The sequence below is a fragment of the Cebus imitator genome, unplaced genomic scaffold (assembly GCF_001604975.1).
Source record: "Cebus imitator isolate Cc_AM_T3 unplaced genomic scaffold, Cebus_imitator-1.0 Scaffold118, whole genome shotgun sequence".
NCBI classification, from domain to species: Eukaryota; Metazoa; Chordata; class Mammalia; order Primates; family Cebidae; genus Cebus; species Cebus imitator.
The window spans coordinates 218,243-239,928 of NW_016107433.1; the positions used below are offsets into that span (position 1 = coordinate 218,243).

General features: G+C 50.3%; 1 protein-coding gene across 4 annotated transcripts in view; it reads right to left on the reverse strand.

Annotated features, from left to right (window-relative positions):
• Nucleotides 1-20,517: 20,517 nt before the first annotated feature.
• Nucleotides 20,518-21,686, reverse strand: part of CDH16 (cadherin 16) — an 11,340-nt gene continuing 10,171 nt past the window's right edge. For 2 of the 4 annotated variants that reach the window (XM_037742263.1, XM_017539247.2), the window contains one exon: nt 20,518-20,885. In XM_037742263.1, coding sequence (XP_037598191.1) covers nt 20,788-20,885 — 98 coding nt within the window. In that variant the 3' untranslated portion in view covers nt 20,518-20,787. The remainder of the gene's footprint in view (nt 20,886-21,686) is intronic. The other 2 variants (XM_037742261.1, XM_037742262.1) reach the window with 2 other exon arrangements.

The window sequence follows — 21,686 nt, forward strand, 5'->3', positions numbered from 1 at the left end:
TCTGCAGATTCGATAATTCTCCTGAATTCACAATCATGGACTTCTAGACTATGAAGAGATATTTTATTTGTTTGTCTTTTATTTAAATTACTAAGGCCTAGGTTTACAAAGCATACTACAGTACATTTTTCTATGCAATATCCTAACTTTTTGTGTGTGATTATACGTGTGAGAAATTTTGTAATACTACATTCTAGTTCTGTTTTCATTTATTTTAAAATTGAATCCTTAAACTTGTAAACACGCCTACTGTAAGCATGCTTGGAATGACTTGTTTTGGTTTCAGCTGATAGGATCTATGCCTCTGGACCAGCTGAACCTACTGGTGCAGCTTTTGGTCCCCTCTACTGAGTCCCATTCTAGAAACTTTGAGCCATACTGGGAGGTAACTTGTCTATGCCTTAAACCCTAACCTTTCCTGTGTTGGTAAAATTTCCTCCTGGGCTGAGCCTTTGGGGGTTGGTTCACAGCATTTAAGCTTTCTGATTATACCTCTCAAACATTCTTCTGTCAATTCCACACAATCCTTCTACCTCTGCTATGCTGAACCCCTCACTTACCCTGCACCTCCCGACAACAAAATACTGTGTGAAAGAATCTTTCACATGTTCCTGCTTCATGTGGCTGCAGGAAAGGAGAAAATGTGATTGCATATGGTACTTGTGGTGATAGACGTTTAGACAGGACAGGTTTATTTAGTGGATTGTGGACTGAAGATTCAACCTCTATCTGGAGAGGTGAAAACACAAAAGGCTTAAGGAAAAGTTTCTAACCAAGGTTCTCTGAATCCTTTACTGAGAGGTGATGGGGAGGAGGAAGGAGTGAGACTTACCAAATGGGATGCTTGCCCCAATACTGTGGGATAAACCACCATTGCCACTCCTCAGGAATTAGACCATATTTAGTATAGGAGTTGGGGCAAAAATAAAAATTTAACTTGTAATGGCTTCTGTGGGCTGCAGATTCTTTGTATTTACTTGGAAATTCAGTCAAGTGGCTCCGTTGTGGAGATGAATTTCATCTCATGAATTGCTGTGGCATTTAAACAACAGGAAATGTGTCCCTAAATGGAAACAACTATAATCCCACAAAACCAACAATTTTATTTGCCTGTGCTACATCAGGCAGAATTCTTCAATGAAGTTGAGCTACATTTGTTGATCCCTTTTCTCATCTTACCCGTTTATGCCATCTACTGAAAAGAAAAGCAAATAGCTAGGTTAGGTTTTCTGTTTTTTTGTCTGTGTCCCAGCTGACATTCAGTCAAATATTGGGATACTTCTAATTTGGTGGTGTTTCTCTGTACATTTTTCAGTGCAACTATTTAGTCATGTAGTTTCATCTAAGACATTCTTTTTTGAATATTTAAGCCTTGATCCTTTTATTTTTTGAATATTTAAGCCTTGATCCTTTTATTCTGAAACCATTAATATTCCTTCTTATCACCTAGATCTTTTTTCTTTTCTTTTCTTTTCTTTTCTTTTGAGACAGGGTCTTGCCCTGTTGCCCAGGCTGGAGTACAATGGCATGATCTTGGCTCACTGCAACCTCTGCATCACAGGCTCAAACAACCCTGCCTCAGCGCTGCATCCCCCCCACCCCACCTCACAAAGTAGCTGGGATTACAGGCGTGCAACACCATGCCTCGCTAATTTATTTTTTACTTTTTGTAGAGACAGGGTTTTGCCATATCACCCAGGCTGGTCTTGAACTCCTAGACTCAAGTGATCTGCTCACCTTTGTCTTTCCAAGTGGTGAGATTATAGGCATGACTCACCACACCCAGCCTATCTCCTAGATCTCAAATCAAAAATAAAATGTAAATCACTTCCATTTTGCTAGCATGAGGGTTTGTTGCTAAAACTGAGGAGTCTATCTGACATTTACTTTTCGTTGTTTTTTGAGACAAGGTCTTGCTTTGTCACCCAGGCTGGAGTGCAGTGGTATGATTATAACTCACGTAATGTCAAACTCCTAGGCTCCAATGCTCCCTCCCACCTTAGCCTGCCAAGCAGCTGGGTCTACAGGCATGAACCACCATGCCCAGATAATTTTAAAATATATATATATTTTTTTATAGAAACATGGTCTTGCTATGTTGCCCAGGCTGGTTGTCTGACTTTTTTTTTTGTCCTTTATTCTTTACACCAGCTAAACCCTGGAGTACACTTGAAGCCTTTACTGGCTTCCAAAGTACCTGAATCCTACTTTGGAGCCTAGCATGGGTCATAAATGTATCTGATTTATTAACTTGTGAGACAGCTGAGAGAACACAGACTCCTTACCTGTGACTCCAGGCGTATCTGGTTTTTCTCTGCCTAATAGATTTTCCTGCTTCCTAGTTAGTAATATTGAGAAAGAAGAAAGGCTTATTTATCATTTGTTTTTTATCCACTGTGAATCATCAGCTCTTTCCATGAACATTCTGGGGTGCGCCTCCTGGTTAAACTCCTGTCTCCCTGACCACTATCCTGCTGTCATTGAACTTCTTGAAGCCCATGGGCTACTGCTTCAGGGACATTGGGATTTGAGAGGAGGTTAGTAGTACTTGTCAGGTCTTTTTAAGCATTTATTATTCCTTTTATAGAGACTTCAGTATTGAGACTTAAAATGAACTGAAAAATGAGATTGAACATTTAATATCTTAGATGTAACTTTTGAAGAAAGTCTGCTTTGGTGCTTAAAATTGTATATGATTTTAGGTAAGAAACTTTGATAATATTGACATAATTTAGATTTACTCCCTTTTTTTCTTTTTTTGAGACAGTCTCACTCAGTCGCCCAGGCTGGACTAGAGTGGCACAATCTCAGCTCACTGCAACTTCTGCCTCCCGGGTTGAAGTGATTCTCGTGCATCTGCCACCCAAGTAGCTGGGATTATAGGCATGCACCACCACGCATAGCTAAGTTTTTGTATTTTTAGTAGAGATAGGGTTTTGCCATGTTGGCCAGGCGACCTCAGCTTCCCAAAGTGCTACCATTATACGCATGAGCCATCAAGCCTGGCGAGATTTTTAAAAATATATATAAATATAGCTCTGTTGATTCTGGGGCTTGGTCAAAATGGATAGATAACATAGTATTCTAATTTCAAATTTGTGGCTAGGCACCGTGGCCTACATCTGTAATCCCAGCACTTTTGGAGTCCAAGACAGAAGAATCGCTTCAGCACAGCATGAGACCAGCCTGGGCAACATAGACATTGCCACTACAAAAAATTTTTTAAAAAGCCAGGTGTGGTGCATGGCCTGTAGTCTCAGCTACTTGGGAGGGTGAAATGGGAGGATCTCTTGAGCCCAGGAGGTCTAGGCTGGAGTGAGCTGTGATTGTGCTACTGCACTCCAGACTGGGCGACAGGGTGAGACCATGTCTCAAAACAAAAAGTTTGAATTAAAAAAAAAAAAAAAAAAGCTGGCTGGGTACAGTGGCTCACGCCTGTAATCCCAGAACTTTGGGAGGCCAAGGTGGGTGGATCACCTGAGGTCAGGAGTTCAAGACCAGCCTGATCAACATGGTGAAACCCTGTCTCCACTAAAAATACAAAAATTAGCTGGGCATGGCGGCACATGCCTGTAATCCCAGCTACTTTGGAAGCTGAGGCAGGAGAATCGCTTGAATCCAGGAGGTAGAGGTTGCAGTGAGCCAAGATCGTGCCATTGCACTCCAGCCTGGACAACATGAGCAAAACTCCATCTCAAAAAAACAAAAAACAAAGTCAAATTAGCGTGATAGACCAGATTACTTAGATTCAACTTTCTGAGATATTATTCATAACATTAAGGCTAATTTATTATAATGAAAATGTAAACTTTGAGGTATGTTAATATATAAACATCTTTTTCCTAGAGGTACCTTTGGCCTAAAAGGTCTTTAGTATTCAGCACACTGGGTAAAGTTCAGTTTAGACACAATCAAATTGGCACCTTTTAAATGTAAGTGAAATAGAAAGAGCTTGAACTTGAGTTACTTAAAGATAGAGTATAATTAATTATATAGAACAAAATAAAAATGAGTTTAGAATGACTCTGACTTCACTCTTATCCATCAGCCCCTAGTGGCCTATGTTCAGCCTTGGGAAAGTCTTAACTTCCCAGGTTAAACCAGAATATTCTGGAACTGAGCCATCTAACTTTCATCTTAAAGTTGATCATTTGTCTCTGAAATGTGACTCTTGTGGCAGAAAAAGCCCTGGTGTTGCCTTGGAGCTGGGGATAAAGGCCAGTGGGCAAGCCTGTGATGAGAGCTGTCCCTGGCACCGAGGGGAAAGCTCATTGGACCAGCCATGCAGCCGTCTGAACCTACTGAAGCCCTGTCTCTTACTCCTCAGGCACCTGATGCTTAACTTGCCTCCTGGGAAATAATTATCAAGCATTTACTTGGAACAGTTATTAATCATGTTCTTTAATAATTACTGACATTTGTATTTTAAGCTGTATACCAATGTTCGTATTTGACACTGATTTTCTAACCATTAGAGATATTTAATTAAAACTTGTAAATGAAAGAAACAAAATGAAATTTGGTTTCGAATCCTATTTTTTTTTTCAGTCCTTAGGGTACTAGATTAGACCAACCTTTGTTTCACCACCTTTATCTGACCGTGGAAAATTTTAGGCTATTCAGGAGTCTACCCAAAAGAGAATTATGCTGCTCTGCAAAGTGTGGGTGGCTATTGCCCACATAGGAGATCCTCATTTAGTGTCAACCATGTGTGTGGAGATCCAAAAAGAAGTGAAGGCTTTTGTTGTGAGAGTCTCCACGCATTCAGAGCCAAAGCCTGCCAGAATTTCATACTATGTTACTTGAGATTTTAAAAACCAACTTGGCACATCACCCCACCCCCTGGAAGAGAGAAGTGGGCAGAAGTGGACACTGCGGTGGCTCATACCATCATGCCCAGCCAACTCCCCTTTTCAGTGTGACCAAATTCAGGCCCCAAGGTTGAGGTTGAAAAACATCCGTAACAGTGGTAGGGGCAGGATTTGAACCAAGTCCAAAGTCCCAATACTGGGCTTTCAGGAAAGGATAATTATGAACAGTTTTTTGCATAATTTTGGCCTGGAATGGGTGGGGCTGGGAAGAGACTTGGTACTGAGAGGAAGCTAGAAGGCTTTTTTTGGGGTTATTGCTGATAATAACATTGTTCTGTGGGCAGAGTGTGGTGTCTCACACCTGTAATCTTAGCACTTTGGGAGGCCAAGGTGGGAGGATTGCTTGAGCCCAGGAGTCTGAGACCAGCCTGGGCAACATAGTGAGACCCCCGTCTCTACAAAAATAAAAATAAAAATTAGCCAGGCAAGGTGGTGCACACCTGTAGTCCCAGCTACTTGAGAGGCTGGGGTGGGAGAGTTGCTTTAGCCCAGAAGGTGGAGTCTTCAGTGAGCCATGACTGTACCACTGCACTCCAACCTGTGGGACCAAGTGAGACCTTGTCTCAAAAATAATAATAATGAAATAAGGCCGGCCACCATCGCTCACACCAGTAATCCCAGTGTTTTGGTAGGCCAAGGTGGGCAGATCACCTGAGGTCAGGAGTTTGAGAGTAGCTTGGATAACATGTTGAAACCTCGTCTCTACTAAAAACACAAAAATTAGCCGTGTGTGGTGGCGCACACCTGTAATCCCAGCTACTTGGAAGGCTGGGGCAGGAAAATTGCTTAAACCCGGGAGGCGAGGTTGTAGTAAGCCGAGATTATGCCACTGCACTCCAGCCTGAGCAACAGAGCAAGACTCAGTCTTAATAATAATAACAATAATAATAATAAAATAGTTCTGTGGACTCTGATAATGCTTTGGCTGTTACGAGTCAAGCTACATATGTTTAACTTATATACATTCCAATGTCCCATCATTTTGGAACATGATAAAGGGAACACAGGGAGAATTAAAATTTTTAAATTGAGCTGTTTGAGCTCTTTAAATAGAGCAGGAGGAATTAAATTTATAGACTTATTTTTCACTTTTCATCTCTATACTTTTTCTGTCTTGTTTTGAGACAGGGTCTAGCTCTGTCACAGGCTGGAGTACAGTAGCATGATATTTTCTTACTGCAACCTTCACCTCCTGGGCTCAAACCATCCTCCCACATCAGTCTCCCAAGTAGCTGAGACTACAAGTGTGTGCCACCATGCCTGGCTAATATTTTTTTGTATTTTTGGTAGAGATGGGGTTTTGCCATGTCATACAAGCTGGTCTCAAACTCTTGGTCTCAAGCGACCCTCTTGCCTCGGCCTCCCAAAGTGCTAGGATTCTAGGTGTGAGCCTCCATGCCCAGCCCATCTCTAGAGTTTCTGTTTCCATTTTACTTGGTGTTACTAAATGCCCTTAAATTGTCCCCAGCTTAGTGATTCTCTGAATTGTTAGTGTCCAGTGCTCCAACCGGCTCTCTGGGATGGATGAACATTTACTGATGTCTGTGGGTCCAAATGTCTTTGCTCCATTGGCCCCTGACTTTCTCTACCAGCGAGCACGCCTTGATCTGAGAAATCACCTGGCTGGAAGGAGCAAGGCGGGAGGTGGGAGTGTGGGGTGGGGAGCAGGGCTGTGGAGGCCAGGGCTCCAGTTCTGACCTGTTTTGTTTGTTTGTTTTCAAGCAGAGTCTTGTTCTGTTCTGCAGGCTAGAGTGCGGTGGTGCAGCTATAACTCACTGCAGCCTCGAACTCCTGGCCTCAAGTGACCCTCCTGCCTCAGGCTCCCAAAGTGCTGGAAATATAGATATGAACCACTGTACCCAGCCATTTTTTTTTCTTTTTTTGAGATGGAGTCTCACCTGTTGCCCAGGCTGGAGTGAGTGCAGTGACATGATCTTGGCTGACTGCAACTTCCACCACCTGGGTTCAGGCAAGTCTTGTGCCTCAGCCTCCTGAGTAGCTGGGACTGTAGGCACACGCCATCATGCCCAGCTAATTTTTGTATTTTAGTAGAGACGAGGTTTCACCATGTTGGCCAAGCTGGTCTTGAATTCCTGACCTCAGGTGATCTGCCTGCCTCGGCCTCCCAAAGCAGCCCCATTATCCTAGCCCCTGAGAGAGTGGTCTGTGGAGGGACTCTCCAAAGCCTACTCTGTCTCAGATCTCAACTCTTGCCTCTCTGGGATTCTGGGAAGCTCTCCCATGCCTCACCCCATTTTCTCTGCAACAGATGAACAGAAGGATGTCTGCCACGAGCTACTGCTCTGTCCACCCTGCACAAGCTTGTGTGCCCAGGGCCAGGCATGTGGAGCTGTCCAGGGGTCACCCCATCCTGATAGAGGCTGAGAGGCTATGACAGGGGACTGGGAGGGGCCCGTCCAAGGAAAGGAGCAAGTGGAGTGAAGCATAGGAGCGACCTGGTGCAGTGGGTCTGGGATGGGGCTGCAGGGGCACTGTGGCGGCACTGGGACTAGGCAGTGTGGCTGGGTGGGAGGAGCCCGGCAGGCGACCTCCAGGAATGGGAAAATAAACAAGGTCATGTGGTAGCCTCAGGAAGGGCTGGGGGCATGGCTGGCTCTTCATCAGCACAGAGGTACGGAGGGGGCAGAGCAGAAAGCTCTGCCTCAATTCTCCCACTTTCTCTGTGTGTTGATGCCAGGGCTGTTGGATATTTGCCCTTGTCTCCTCGTTTGCCTCCTCCTCACCCCCATTCCTGTGGCTGCAGTCCTGGTCCCCTGTCGTGCCCTGGAGGTGCACAGGCTGCCTGTGGAATGAGTGAGGAGGGATGGAGGGACTGATGGAGGGATGGATACACAAGGGAGAAGCAGGTGAGAGAGAAGGAGGAAAACAGTGAGGGGCTGCATGGTTGTGAAAAGCACAGAGAGTTGATGAGGAGTGTCCAGCACCAGAGGGGCCTTGGGTGTGGGTGGATGGAAACGAACAATTTGCCAAAAAAGAACACTACATAGCCAGGTGTGGTGGTGCATGCCTGTGGTCCCAGCTACTCGGGAGGCTGAAGTGGAGGATCGCTTGAGCCCAGGAGGTTGAGGCTGCAATGAGAGACAATCACACCACTGCACTCCAGCTTGAGTGACAGAATGAGATCCCGTCTCCAAAACAAGACAAAACATACAAACAAAAACAAACAGAAAAGGGGGAAAACTACAGGGAAGGTGGGGGCCATTCTGTGTTCTCACTCAGGGCCCTGGGCACAGGATGGTCCTGGATAGTGAGGTGGAGGTAAGGACATTGCTGCATGAGCGGAGAGTTGCAAGAGCTGCTAGAATCCCTTCCCCTGAAATGAAGCAGTACAGGGATGGGGAGGAGAATGTCATCAATCAGCCAGTATGCTCCTGGGCCTGTGGGAGAGGAGAGTGTCCATGGTTCACTTGGGGTCCCAGGGGCCCTGCCAGCCCTGCACTGGGTTTTGGCATGAAGGGAAGGAGGAGCTCTCCTGAGCTCTGACTGGTGGCTTGGTCACTAAATCCCAAAGGCCGCATGATGGGAGCACCAGTGGGGAGCCTTTGACTGGGTGGTTCTGAGAGTGAGGCAGTGTGAGGCAGAGTTGCCTCTAGATGTCGCTATCTGACCACTCTGGCGTCAGTTGCCACTCGGGCAGGAGGAAAGTGTTCCTGAGTTGTGGCCTGAGGCCCGTCCCCAGCCCAAGCTGGGCCTCCCAGGGACTGCAGCCTGGAGCACCCTCGGGAAGCCTCCTGGGACTCAGGATGTCTTTGGGGCTGGGAACAAGTATGAGTGGAGGAAAAGCCAGGTCCTGTGGTCACCCAGCCCTGTCTGGTAGGGAAGGAACTGCTGGGGTCCCAGGAGGAGCCAGAGCCAGGGGGTGGGCTGCAGGTAGTGGGGTAGTGGGTGCCACCTTGACCATCTTCCCCCACATGGCTGTTCCCCTCTGTGGACTGTCCCATGCCTCTGATCCCTGTCCTCCCTACCCCACTCCCTGCAGCCAGTCCCCACAGCCACTCTCCCAGCAGCCCTGTGGGCCATTCCTCTGTCCTTCCCATCCCAGCTCCAAGAATGGACCACATCACCTTTATCTTCCCCCGCCCCAAATGATGGCTGTCCCTCTAGTCAGTTCCACCCACCATACCACGGTCATCCTGACCATGTCTCTCCTTTGCTCTGAACCATGGCTCCCCCTCACCCTTAGGAGGAAAGCTCAGACTCCCTCTCCCCAGGGTGGCCTCTCCAGCCTCTGCCACCTGCCCCCAGCAGGGTGGGCATGGCAGTCACACAGGGCTCCATGTTCCTGGAACATACTCAGCCTTTGGCATTGCTGTTTCCTCCACTACCACTGTACTGTCCACCTCCACTGAGCTTGCTCCTGCGACTCAGCCTGACTCTACTGAAGGATCACCTGCCCCAGGAAGACTTCCTGGCTTTCCAGGCAGTACCAGCTGCTGTCTCTCTCTAGTACCCAAGACACTGGGATCTCCATCTCATCTCCTAAGATTGCTCTCCCATGTCTGTCTGCCCTCTTGGCAGCACCAGGGACCTCCTCTGACTCTCCTGAGTCTCCAGAGATCAGCTCAGTGCCTGGTAGGAAGTAGGCACTTGCACATGCATTTAAAATGTTAGGGAGGAAAGAGTGGGAAAAGAGAAAGAGGTTCTTGTCTTTCCTCACAAGCTGAAGTCGCCCCTTGCAAGCATTGGGCCTGCACCCTGGTTATCCCTGGGATGGAGCCCAGAACCCTCCACCTTTTGCTTCTTGCTGTGGGCTTTTCGTTTTGTTTCGTTTTGAGATAGGGTCTCACTCTGTTGCCCAGGCTGGAGTGCAGTGGCAGGATCATGGCTCACTGCAGCATCGACTCCTCTGGCTCTGGTGATCCTCCCACCTCAGCTTTCTGAGTAGCTGGGACTACAGGTGTAAGCCACCACCTGGATAATTTTTGGATTTTTTGTAGAGACAAGGTTTTGCCATGTTGCCCCAGCTGGCCTGGTTATGGTTTTAAGGATAACCACAAATTCTTTGGCACTCTTTCCATCAAGCAGTGGGGTCTAATTCCTCTCCTCTTAAATCTGGGCTGGCCTTAGGGACTTAATTGTAACCAATAGAATATAGTAAGTCTTTACATAATGTCCTCACTTAACATAGCTTTTGGAATCTGTGGCTTTAAGCAAAATGACGTAGAAGGAAACCAATTTTATCATAGGCTAATTGACATAAACAAGAGTTAACTTCCTACAGCATATTTCTGGTCATAGAAATATCATCAAACTTCTAAATAAAGACCCAAATGCTTCTCACACTAAACATTGAAACACATGTCAACTATACATTCATTTAAGAAAGATTAATAGAAACAAGGCTGGGCACAAGGCCTGTAATCCCAGCACTTTGGGAGGCCGGGGCAGGCGGATTACCTGAGGTCAGGGGTTTGAGACCAGCCTGGCCAGCGTGGCGGAACCCTGTCTCTACTAAAAATACAAAAAATAGCTGGGCATGGTGGCATGGGAATGTAATCCTAGCTTCTTGGGAGGCTGAGGCACGAGAATTGCTTGAATCCGGGAGGTGGAGTTTGCAGTGAGCTGTGATTGTGCCATTGCACTCCAGCCTGGGCAACAAGGTGAAACTCCATCTCAAAAAAAAAAAAAAAAGTAAAGAGAAAGATTAATAAAAACAAGTAATACAATTATTTATTCAGTTATTCCAGTTCAAGGTCATGGATGGCTGGAGGCTACCCCAGCAGCTCAGGGCACCAGGCTGGGACCAGAAACCAGAGTACCCGGAGAAAGTCCACTATAGACTCCACATAGACACTAGCCCCAGCTAGAAATAGATTTTTTTCCCTCGTCAATGTTGTAACAAAATGATGTTGAACAAAATGAGCCAGGAGTGGTAGCACACTCCTGTTTTTCCAGCTACTTGGGAGGCTGACGCAGAAGGATCACTTGAACCCAGGAGTTTGAGGTTACAGTGAGCTATGATCATGCCATTGCACTCCAGCCTGAGCAATAGAAAGGGACCGCTCTGCTGAGCAATGCTGAGTGTATGATTGCTGAGAAATGCTGTGTATGATAAGGACTTTAAATTGTATTGCTTGCTAAGAAGAATGATGGCAAGGAAAACCTGCCCCCTACCCAACCAAGTGGAAAACTGCTTGCGGCATCCTAAAGTAGCAAAACAGCATATGCATATCATATACTGGTTAAAACAATTCTTTATTTGTGGGATAAGCGACCTGCCCCCGTGGCTTCCTCGTGGAGAATCTTTCTAGTTTGTCCTTGATCAGTGGAAAGCAGGCACCAGCTGCCTACCTAGTTTATCTTGGTTCTATAAGAAAACACAGAACACCTGTTTGTTAATAATAATCACCTGCTCAGAGAGAGTAACTACTGAGTCAGACTCTGCTCGAGGCCCTCAGCCCCGAATGCTGTCAGTGACATCCTCCCATTTCTGCCTCTCACCATCCTCCCCTGCTTCCAAGGAGTCAGAAAATCCCTTTATGATGTGCAAGGCTGAGTGTGATCTGGCCTTGTCCACCCTTCATCCCCATCTCCTACCTCCTCTACTTCTGCGCTTCAGCCATTCTGAGTTGCTTTCAGCAAGGGAATCTCTCTGTTAACTGGACATAGCAGGGGCTCAATTTGTGATAGAAACTAGGTCACATCTGTGAGCCTATGCTTGGCAAGAGCTGTAGTGAGCACTTTACATGTATTATCTCATTTAATCTTCATGAAACCCTATAATCAAGTGTTATTAATTCATTTTACAGATGAAGAAACTGAGCCTGGGGAGGTAAAAAGATTCCCAAGGTCACAAAAATAGCTAATGCAGAGCCGAGTTTGAAACCCTGGTGTCTGACTCCAAAGCTTCCTCTTAGCAATCATGTGATTCAGCTGAATATCTATTGATTTGATAAGAAGTATGTGCTCCACCTGCTCCCCAAAGACATGGCAACAACTTAGTAAGGAGAGTGAGCTGTTCGTCCATGGAAGCATTCTAGCAAAAGCTGGGGAGCACTGGTCAAGATGTGAATTGGACAGAGTGTGGGGCCCCACCCTCAGGCTGGGACCTCTGCCTGTGCCTGGGATGGGGGGCTGTGTGTGTTTATTGGTCATGGGACACCATGTGTATGGCCTTTTCCTGTGTCTGGATTAGCCTGGTCCTTGGGGCTGGGGGTGGGCAAGACCTGATGGAAGTTTGGGGAGCCTGCCTCGAGCAGCAGAGTCCAGCAGACCACAGCCTGCTCACTGTCCTGACCCTGTGGCCCTGGACTGGCCTCTGACCCCCTTCTCTGGCCCCCTGGGCCTGGCACCTCTGGCTTGGAGAAGGGCATAGAACTACCCAGACACACAGTGAGGCCTGCCCTCCCACCCACTGCCTGTCAGAATTTATCTCAACTGAGTGAGAAATAGAAGGGGGGGGGAGAGAGAGAGAGAATGTGTGTGTGAGGCAATTGCATAAGAGGATTTGAACAAAAATGGTCATGGCACTGGTGTTTGTAAGAAAGGGAAACTGGACACCGTTGACAGGTCCTTCTCAAGGCCCAGACAAAGAGATTCTGATGTGTCCATCCCCGCAGACCTTAGAAGTAATTAGGAAAAGAAAAAGTCATGGGGGAAGATCTTTAGTTTACATGACAGGAAACTGCTAATTGCCAATACTGTAAATGTGGGGAGAATTGATAACAAAACAGAATGTACAGTGTGACCCCCAAGTTGAAATCCTTCCCCCAGCTCTCACACACACTATTCCACCAGCTCCCAGATGACTTACCCTATTGGCCAGTGGCCGGAGGGTGGGGGAGGGGACCAGCCTATATTGGGAAGGGGATGAGGTCACCCCAAGGCTGGCTGATTTAGTACGAGGTAACTTTTTCTACCCATATGGCTCTCAGGAGCTTCTGTGCTGGCTCATAAACCTTGGTGCCAGCCTCAGGCTAGAGGGGTGTAGTGCTCCCCCTCCTCAGGGTGGAGACGATGGCTAAAGCCCAACAGGGCACAGGTGCTGGGCTGAGGCAGAGATGGAGTGGCAGGGGGGTCTGGGGAGTTCCAGGGCTCAGCTGGCACCCGAGAACTTTGCTCCCAGCAGGTCTGGGTGTCCTGTCATTTTCTGGGGCCCTGTGTGGGCAGAAAGTGCATTTTGTGGATATGGGAATATCTCAGAGGATAGCCACTGTGTGAAGAGCTGAGGGGTCTTCCTGGCAGTGCCTCTAACACCCTGGCATGTCTTAGGATTCCAATCAACCAGCCAGGCTCTCCTCGGACAGGATTCCCCTTGCTTCTGGCCAAAACTCTGGCGGGGATGGTTGTGGGGGGAAGAGATAAGTCTCTGCTGGGAAAGGGATCGGGGCTCAATTCCAGCTCATCAAATAACTATTCAGTTCAGCTTGCTGCCTGCCTGCCACCCCCCACACCCCAGTGCCTACAGGCCACTTCCAGCCTTAAGGAAACTTTGCAGTGTGTCCCAATTCCCTGAGCATAGCCATACCTCTGAGCCTTTGCCCAGACAGTTGTCCCAGCCTGGCTACCTCTCTCTTCTCCAGCTGCTGGAGCTGGGTCAGGTGCCATCTGTCCCCAAGTCAGTGTCCATCATGCCAGCTTGTCTATGTTCAGCTGGGATGAGCCTGAGGGTAGGAGCTGGGTCCAGGGAAAATTCTGGGACATGCTGGATGAAAGAAAGGGTGGGTTCCTGGAAGTGGTCAGGGGTCAGGAGAGGACCAATTGTGTGCTCAGACCAGCTGTTCTGTGCCAGGGCTTTGAGGGGGGCACCTAGAAGCCTCAGGCTCCTCAAACCTCATAGCAAGCAAACAGCAAGAGAACAGGGTGTGGGCCACCCTGCCTAGGCTCTGCTGGTGAGGAGCAGGAACTGGGCAGAACCAGAGTGAGCCGGAGTGTCCCCTCCTTAGCCTGGGCCCTGGGCAGCAGGGCTGGGAATGGAATTCTCCAGTTGGATGGAGCTGTTTCTAGAAAATCCCCATACACCCTCCCAGAAATGTGCTTTTGTGCCTTGCTCTGGCTCCTTCAGAGTCAGAGGAGAAGGGACCTTTCTGCTACTGGGCAACTCAGGCAAGACCCTTACCCTCTCTGGACTCCTGGGCCTGGACTCCAGGACAGATGAGCAGGGATTCATGCATCTATTGAGTGCCATCTGTCAGCCTCACTAAATTCTCTCACCCACTCTGAGAGGCAGGGATCAGGGTTCCCATCATTTGAGGATGTGGATGCTCGGAGATGCCAAGTGGCTTATCCAAGGTCTCACAGCTGAGTGGGGACTTGAGCCCCCACTGATCAAGGGTCAGCCTGCACACAGTTCCAGCCCCCCACCTGCATTTAGGGTCCCTGAATGGGCAGAGTGAGCCTGCAGGCTAAGGCTGCCACTGCCAGCTCAGGTCCACCTGACTGAGGCCAGGCCTGGCCCCGCGCCTGCCACTCTCAGAATAACCCTGGTGGTTCTGGGCATAGATTGTGGGTCATCACCTGGGACCTATTTTTGTCCTTCGGGTAACAAGGAAGTCTCACCTTGTGCAGTAACTATTCGGGACAAGGATGGAACATGTGACTGCCCCCCACCAACCCCAGCTGACCTTGCTGCCCTGCCGGGAAGTAACCCCAATAGGGAAGGGGAGGGCCTGCCCCAGTGACTTCCTGGACCCTTCCTACCCCCATCCCCCTCTTCTCAGCAGTCCATACCCCTACACACACACACCATAACCAGGCTGCCCAGAGCATCTGCATTTGTCCTTAGGATCCATTGCCATGCCTTATACGGTGGCAATGCCACTTTCTCACATCTAGCTGTGGACCAAGCCCATTTCCTCAGGTTTCAGGTTAGAGGGCTCTAGAACCCAGGTACAGTGGCCAGCCAGGGACCTAGCATCTAGAACTGGACGTTCAGAATTGGGGGCCTGGAATCCTGGATGTTCAGAATTGGGGACCTGGAATCCTATGAGCAGTGGCTGATGGCATTTGAAGAAATCACAGAAGCTGTGGGCATGACCCACATCCACTTGGAAAGGTCAAGTGCCATCTCAGGGGTCAACCCCAAAAGCCTTTTATAGAAGGGGTGATCTCTGGATGGAGTGGAGCACAGAGACGTAGAGGGCACCCCAGCAGACTTAGAGGGGCTCCTTTCTGCTGAAACCAGGCATGTACACGTGCATGGGGATGGGGAAAGGGTCATGTCCAGAACCCAGCAACACAAAATAAAGGCATAGAAAAAAGACTGGAAGGAAATCTGGTAAAAACATGACTGTAACAACAAAACCAAGAATGACTGCAGCTGTGATGACAGTAATAACAAGCTGTTCCATTTTCTGAGAGTCAATTATGTGCCAGCCTCTGTGCTAAGTAAGGGCTTTGCTTGTATTATCTCAGTTAATCCCCACAACATGCTCTTCTCTGGCTGGGGGTGGGCGAGCCGTGGCCTGCGGGGTGAGCTCTATAAATGTGGCTGCTTTTTGCCAGGTCTGCAGCTTTTGCAGAGGTGGATAGAGGAGCCCTTAGGCCCCATCCACAGGGGATGTTGTGCTCTCCCTGCCAGCAGTGCAGGGTGTGAGACAGCATGGCCAGCCCCCCTTGGGGATGCCTTCGGGGAGCCAGCCAGGCCCACGGAGCTAACCTAGGGCCCCACTTGGCCCTACTCCTCTAGGCGTTGGGGCTCAAAATAGCAGCCGCTTGAGAGCTGACAATCAAAGCCCAGCTAAAAAAAGGCCCCTCAGTCTGGGCTCTGTCGCACACGGCTCGTAGGGCCTATTTTGGGGGAGAGCGTGCCGACGTGCCAATGGAAAATCCATAGGGCGGGAGTCTCCCAAGGTGGGGGACCCATGCACCTCCCTCTCCCCACTGCAGCGCCCCACCCGAGTGCTCACGTATACAGACACTCACACTTTGCAGCCCTCAGCCTGCCTTCCTGACCGCTGGACCCTGCCATCTCCACCACAGCCCAGGAGAGGAATGAGGAAACTGAGGCTCAGAGAAGGGAAGTTAATTGCACAAGGTCACACAGCTGGGAAGTGGGCAGGACAGCCACCACCAGATGGGACCCCTGTGGCTCACAGTCCAGTGCTGTCCCATAGAGGAAGCCGCATCCCTGAGGAAGCCAACGCCTTATTCTCTGGAGTGCCCAAAGCTTAGAGATGGGCCAGTGGTGGGTGCTCTGGGTTGGACTGCGGGTGAGTAAGAGCTGAGGGTGACTTGTGGTCTTCGTCATCGCTTGGGAAGAAATCTCACTAGAAACCTCCAGCCAGTTCTGAGGGGACCTTGCCTGGCTGTGGGAGAGGCAGCTAGAACGAGTCCTCATCTGCACTGAGCCCAGCTCAGCCCCCTCATCTCATCCCTAGGACCACCTCACCCCCTGCCCCGCCCAGGCCCCCAGCGGCTGGCAGGCCCTGCCAAGTTTCCAGGGAATGTGTCAGATAAGGGGCTGGTGCTCATGACTCTCTCCCACCAGCCACTATCTCAGACCCTACTGCCACTACCACTGCCACCGCCACTGCCCCTGCCAGGTGGATAAGAATAGCAACAGCCACGGTGAGTGGGAACCCACAGGGACGCTGACCACATCTTTAGGTGGGCAGCCTCAGCCTCAGATTGAGGATAAGTCTCCAGGTTCCCCTCTTCATCAGTTTCAGCCCCACCCAGCTCCCCCATGATCCCGGGCCCAAAGTCCTACCACATCTTAGGGTAAAACTCCAAGCCTCATCCCCTGCAGTAGCTGCCTCAGCAGGAGGAATCTGGAGGGGATGCCATCACTACATTGATCCTGAGCTGGGGCCTGAGTTCTGCTCTGCACTGTGTGACCTGGAGCTGGACAATGACCCTCTCGGGGTCCACAAGCAGGACAAGGTGGCACAGCAGCCCCGGGAGAATAGGAGACAGCAAGCCGAGGCCTCTCCAGGGGCTGGGGCCCCCGTTGTCCTGGTGATCACATTCTAGTCTGGCTTCTAAGTGCCCCTGGGAACTCTTGACTTTCTGGTCAGTGGGGATGTGGTGAGGGTGAGGGTCCTCATGTTCCACAGATAGGGGGTCCCTGGGATACACTGGGTGGTGTTGGGGAGACCCTGCCTGAGTCCTTGTGACACTCCTGTAAGGGTATGAGGGTGGCTGCATCACTCCAAGGGAAGAGGCTGTTGTCATGGAACCCATGGTGAGTGTAGCTGTGACACCCTTAGCAGGAGACCCTGGGAGCCTCCTCTCCAAGTTCCTGAGTCACTGTGACACATGGGGGTGATGGAGGGAGCTGAGTCCCAGTCCCCATGTCAGTGACCCCTGCAGCTCTCACAGCCTGACTCACTGCCTGGCCCCTCACCTGGTACCCCCAGACCTGACGCCTTTCTCTCCTCATCTCTTCTCTGTTCTCAAGCGACTCTTTTTTGTCCTCACATGTCACCCACCTACAAAAGGGGTCTTGGGAAGGAGGTCAGAACGGGCTGAGGCAAGCTCCTCCCATACTCACATTCTGATGTAGGCTTCACACAGACCAGACAGCAGCACACATTTACACACCCGCAGACACACATGTGCCCACACGCCTGATAGAGTGACCAGGCCACTAAGGGGTCTCCCAAGCTCAGTCTTCCAACACCAACCCTGTCTGGTAGGCCCCCACCACCCCTTAAGTCAGGCCCCATGCCTCTGAGACCCTCGCATGAGAAACATGTCCTCCTGCCGCAGCAGGGTGTCCAGAGGTGACACCATAGGTGAAGAACTTCTGCCCCGAGGCCCCAGCTAGAGTACTGGATGGGTGTAGGTAGGTGTGGGTGGGGTGGGGTCTCTGAGATCCCAAGACTCTTTCTTTCTTTGTGGGTGAGGGCCAGATTGACCTCTGGGCCTCTGGCTTCAAGAGCTCTAATCACTGAGGCTGGAAAAAGTTTAAAAATATCCTCATGTTTACATTCTTTCCAAACCGGCCTCCCGATCCTCAGTGCTGGGTCCCTTTGATCTGGCCCAGTGCCTCTAGAAGGGGCCTGGGAGAGGGAGAGCATGAGGCCCCTGCTGGGGTCGACCCCTCACCCCCCTCCAGCTACAGCCCAGAGCCCCATGAGACCCTGGACATCACAGACCCAGTGAGCATCTGGGCCCTAGAAGGGAGCTGGGGCTGGAGGGGGTGTCTTGTGCCCGATCACCCAGCAAGGCCAGGTTGGGGCTGGAGCTGGGTCCCCTCTCCAAACTCCCTCCCAAAAGCCTGGGTCTCTTGGGGCTTCTAGGGAGTGTGTGTACGTGTGGGACTGTAGGTCCCTCAACAATCCAGGCACTGGGAAAGCCACATTTACTGAGCCCTGCAGTGCCTGGCACTGCGCTAAATGCATTGTGCAGGGATTATCTCATGTTTTCCCAGTGACAAAATCTTATATTACCAAGTAAGCCAAGGCTCAAAGAAGTGAAGCAGTTTTCCTGGAAACACGTAGCATGGATGAGCAGAGCATGGAACACATGTTCTTCTACCCACACAGCCATTGGTTGGCCCTCACCTTCCTCTAGCAGGGGCTAGGCCCTGCCTGTAGCATGAATCCTGCCTCACTAGCACAAATCTCTATAACCATTAACTGGCCCACTGCCATGCCTAGAGACCAATCAGCCTTGTGCCTCTCTCCCTCTGCGACCCAGGACAAGCCACACACCCCTCTGATCCTTGCCTTTCTCTCTTTCTCTATTTATGTAGAGACAGAGTTTCCGCTTTGTTGCCTTGAACTCCCAGCTTCAAGAAATCCTCCCACCCTGGCCTCCCAAAGTGCTGGGATTACAGGCATGAGGCACCGCACCTGGCCACCTTCCTCTATAGAGTGGGACTGAGGATCACAGAAGAGGTTTATGTCCCCACATGCCCAAGAAAATTGGGCCCCCATCTATGGAGAAGGGGTTTATGGACCTTGAGGTCAGCTCCAACATTGACACAACCAAGGAGCGATCTCGGGCCTGGAGGCCCAAGGAAGAAGCCCTCAAACTACAACAGACGCCTTAATTTGCCCTGGTATCCTGTCATCCACCCTTCCGTTTGTGGGTCTCCCACCCATCTGATTACCAACCCACCCATCCACCTATCCATCCGTCCATCCATCCATGCATCTGCCTAGCCATCCACTTATCCACTCACCTACACACCCTCCTATCTCCCTACCCATCCATCTAGGATAAGGGCCAGAAAGTTATAGTTCAAGTGACGCATCTTATGGCCATTATGAACCTAGAAATTTCCCTCCTTCTCTTTGCAATTCACCTTTCCACCTTTACAAGAAGGATCTGATCTGGGTATCTCTAGGGCCCTGCTGGGAGATCTTGGGAGAGCAGGGACCACCTGAATGCTGTGGACATTTCCAGAGAGATAACATGGACCCCGGCCAGATAGTTACGCCATGTGCCCTGGTTCTAAGACTCCCAGCTATTGCCCTTAACCTCCCTGACCTTCAAGATCCTCCACTGCAAAATGGGTCCAAAAATCCACCCTTGTAGGTTGATGGGAAGATTAGATGAGACACAACCTCCAAAAGCTCTTCACCCTGGAGACTTCTGAGTGCATGCAGGCAGAGTGGTGGATATCCTGGCAGAGGAGCAGGGAAGCCCTGCCTGGATGAGGGTAGCCAGCAGAGCCTCCAGTGGGGGTACCTGAGCCAGGATGGCAGGGGCCGGCCTCAGAGTCCAACCCCTGGGCTGGGTATCCTGGCTGAGTCTTCGACAGTTTGCCTGCCCTGCCTCTCTTAGCTAGGCTTGGCCACTATCCCACAGAATCTGCCAACAGCGGAGAGATTATCTCCTAAAAATAGGGCCTGGGCCCCACAGAGGTTGTTTTTCTCCCTTCCCCGTGATTTACCATCATCAGCTCATCGTGCCTGGGACAGAAAGTCCCACCCTGACTCCCCAGAGATGATTGAGAAGGGGACATGGGGGATCAGCATGTATATGGGGTCACCCACAGGTCAGGGATTAGAGGTCAATCTGGAGACCTCAGCTCTTAGCAGGGCTCAGCAGAACATCAGGACATGGCTTAATCTTGGGCCACGGCCAGGGGTTCACCCCAGAGAGGGGCATCTCCAGGGTAAGCCAAAGGGGTTCCTGTCCCACTCCCCTTCTCTGATTTCCTGCAGATGCCCTCATGCACTCACCAGCCTGTGTGTGAAACACAGCAGTGCCTTGGAGCCTGCACTGTGGCAGAAGGACGTATCCCCAGCCTCACCTCTTGTGCTCCAGACCCATGGGGCCTCTCCATCCTGCCCAGGCCCCTGCAGAGACTGAGAGACCTCTGCCCATCCCTGGGTGCAAGTGACTCATACACAGGGGCTCAAGGTGCTCATACATGAGCAGAAAATGGGGACTCACAAGGTTTTGCAAAGTTGACATCCAGGAAAACACATAGATATCACCCTCAAAGACACCCCTCCTTGACCATCACCTGCATAGAGTTCACCCATCCAGGATCTGTGGCTGGGGGGCTCTGGATGCCCACAAAAATGACTCACTTTGCTGTGGCCCCAAGCTCTTACCAGTGGCCCATATGATGTCCCCATGTCCTTTCCTGCAAGGGACCCCAGTCTTGTCCTTCAAGCCCAGACCCTTTCTGTGTGGCAGGAGATGGGGAAGGGATGAAGGAGCATGTGTATGCACACTCACACACACACACACGCACATGCACACAGACACTGAGACACAGACATACCAATCCTGTAGGGCCCAGCCCAGCTCTCTGGGGCTTCATTATTTTGCAAACATACTGCCATTTGGAGCACTCCCATGGCCAGCCCGTAAAGTCATTGTGCAGGGTCTGGAGACATGTCTGGTGATGGCGATCGTGCCTCCACCCTAGGGCAGATGGAAGGGCTTCTACTCTTTCCTGTCCCCTGCTGGATTTCGGGTGCCGGACTCTCTCCCAGGGGACTCAGATGGAGCCAGAGGACAAGGTCCCAGCTAGGGCTGCCTGGACCATTCAGACGGTTGCCTTCAGGGGCACGCTGTCTGCTGGTGGATCCAGGTCCTTCTTCCTTGACAGGGTCCAGTGGGTGAAGATGAGGATGAGGAAGATGCCTGTGGGGCCCAAGAGGGATAGATCAGGCCTTAGAAGAAGGAACTGTGGGACTTGTTCATCATAAGGGACTTCCTGTGATTGGCATTGGTTTAATGAAGGGATGTGGTTTCCTGGACAGCATCCCGAGGCTGAGCTGGGTATGACTCTGTGGTCCTGGTGCCTGGAGAAGCCTGACTGCTCAGACTGCTTGGCCCCTACCCCTCTGAGACTGTCCCAGTGTACTCAGCCTCCAAAGTCCCCTTTTCTGGGGAACATCAGGGAACCAGTAAGTTGGACCCCAACTCCATGGACCTCCAAGAGAAAGGCTCCTCGCAGCACTGTGCTAGACCAGCAAGGAAAACCAACAAGGAGAAAATTTGAGGGGCTAAAGAAAAGGGGATGAAAGGGGTGGCTTAGACTGATGTGATTAGGCTACAAAGACCTGGGCTCTGTCACAACCTGACTATGTAACCTTGGACAAGTCACTTGACCTCTCTGAGCCTCAGTAACCTCATCTGCAAAATGGGGAGATGCCAGGTCTACCTCACAGGGTTGCTGGGAGGATTCCAGGCAATATTCCCTGCCACACAGTCAACGTACAATCATGTACCTATAGATGCTGTTATCAATGATGATGACAGTGACTATGATCAAAGAGGCAGGTGCAGGCCGGGCGCGGTGGCTCAAGCCTGTAATCCCAGTACTTTGGGAGGCCGAGGCGGGTGGATCACGAGGTCAAGAGATCGAGACCATCCTGGTCAACATGGTGAAACCTCGTCTCTACTAAAAATACAAAAAATTAGCTGGGCATGGTGGCGCGT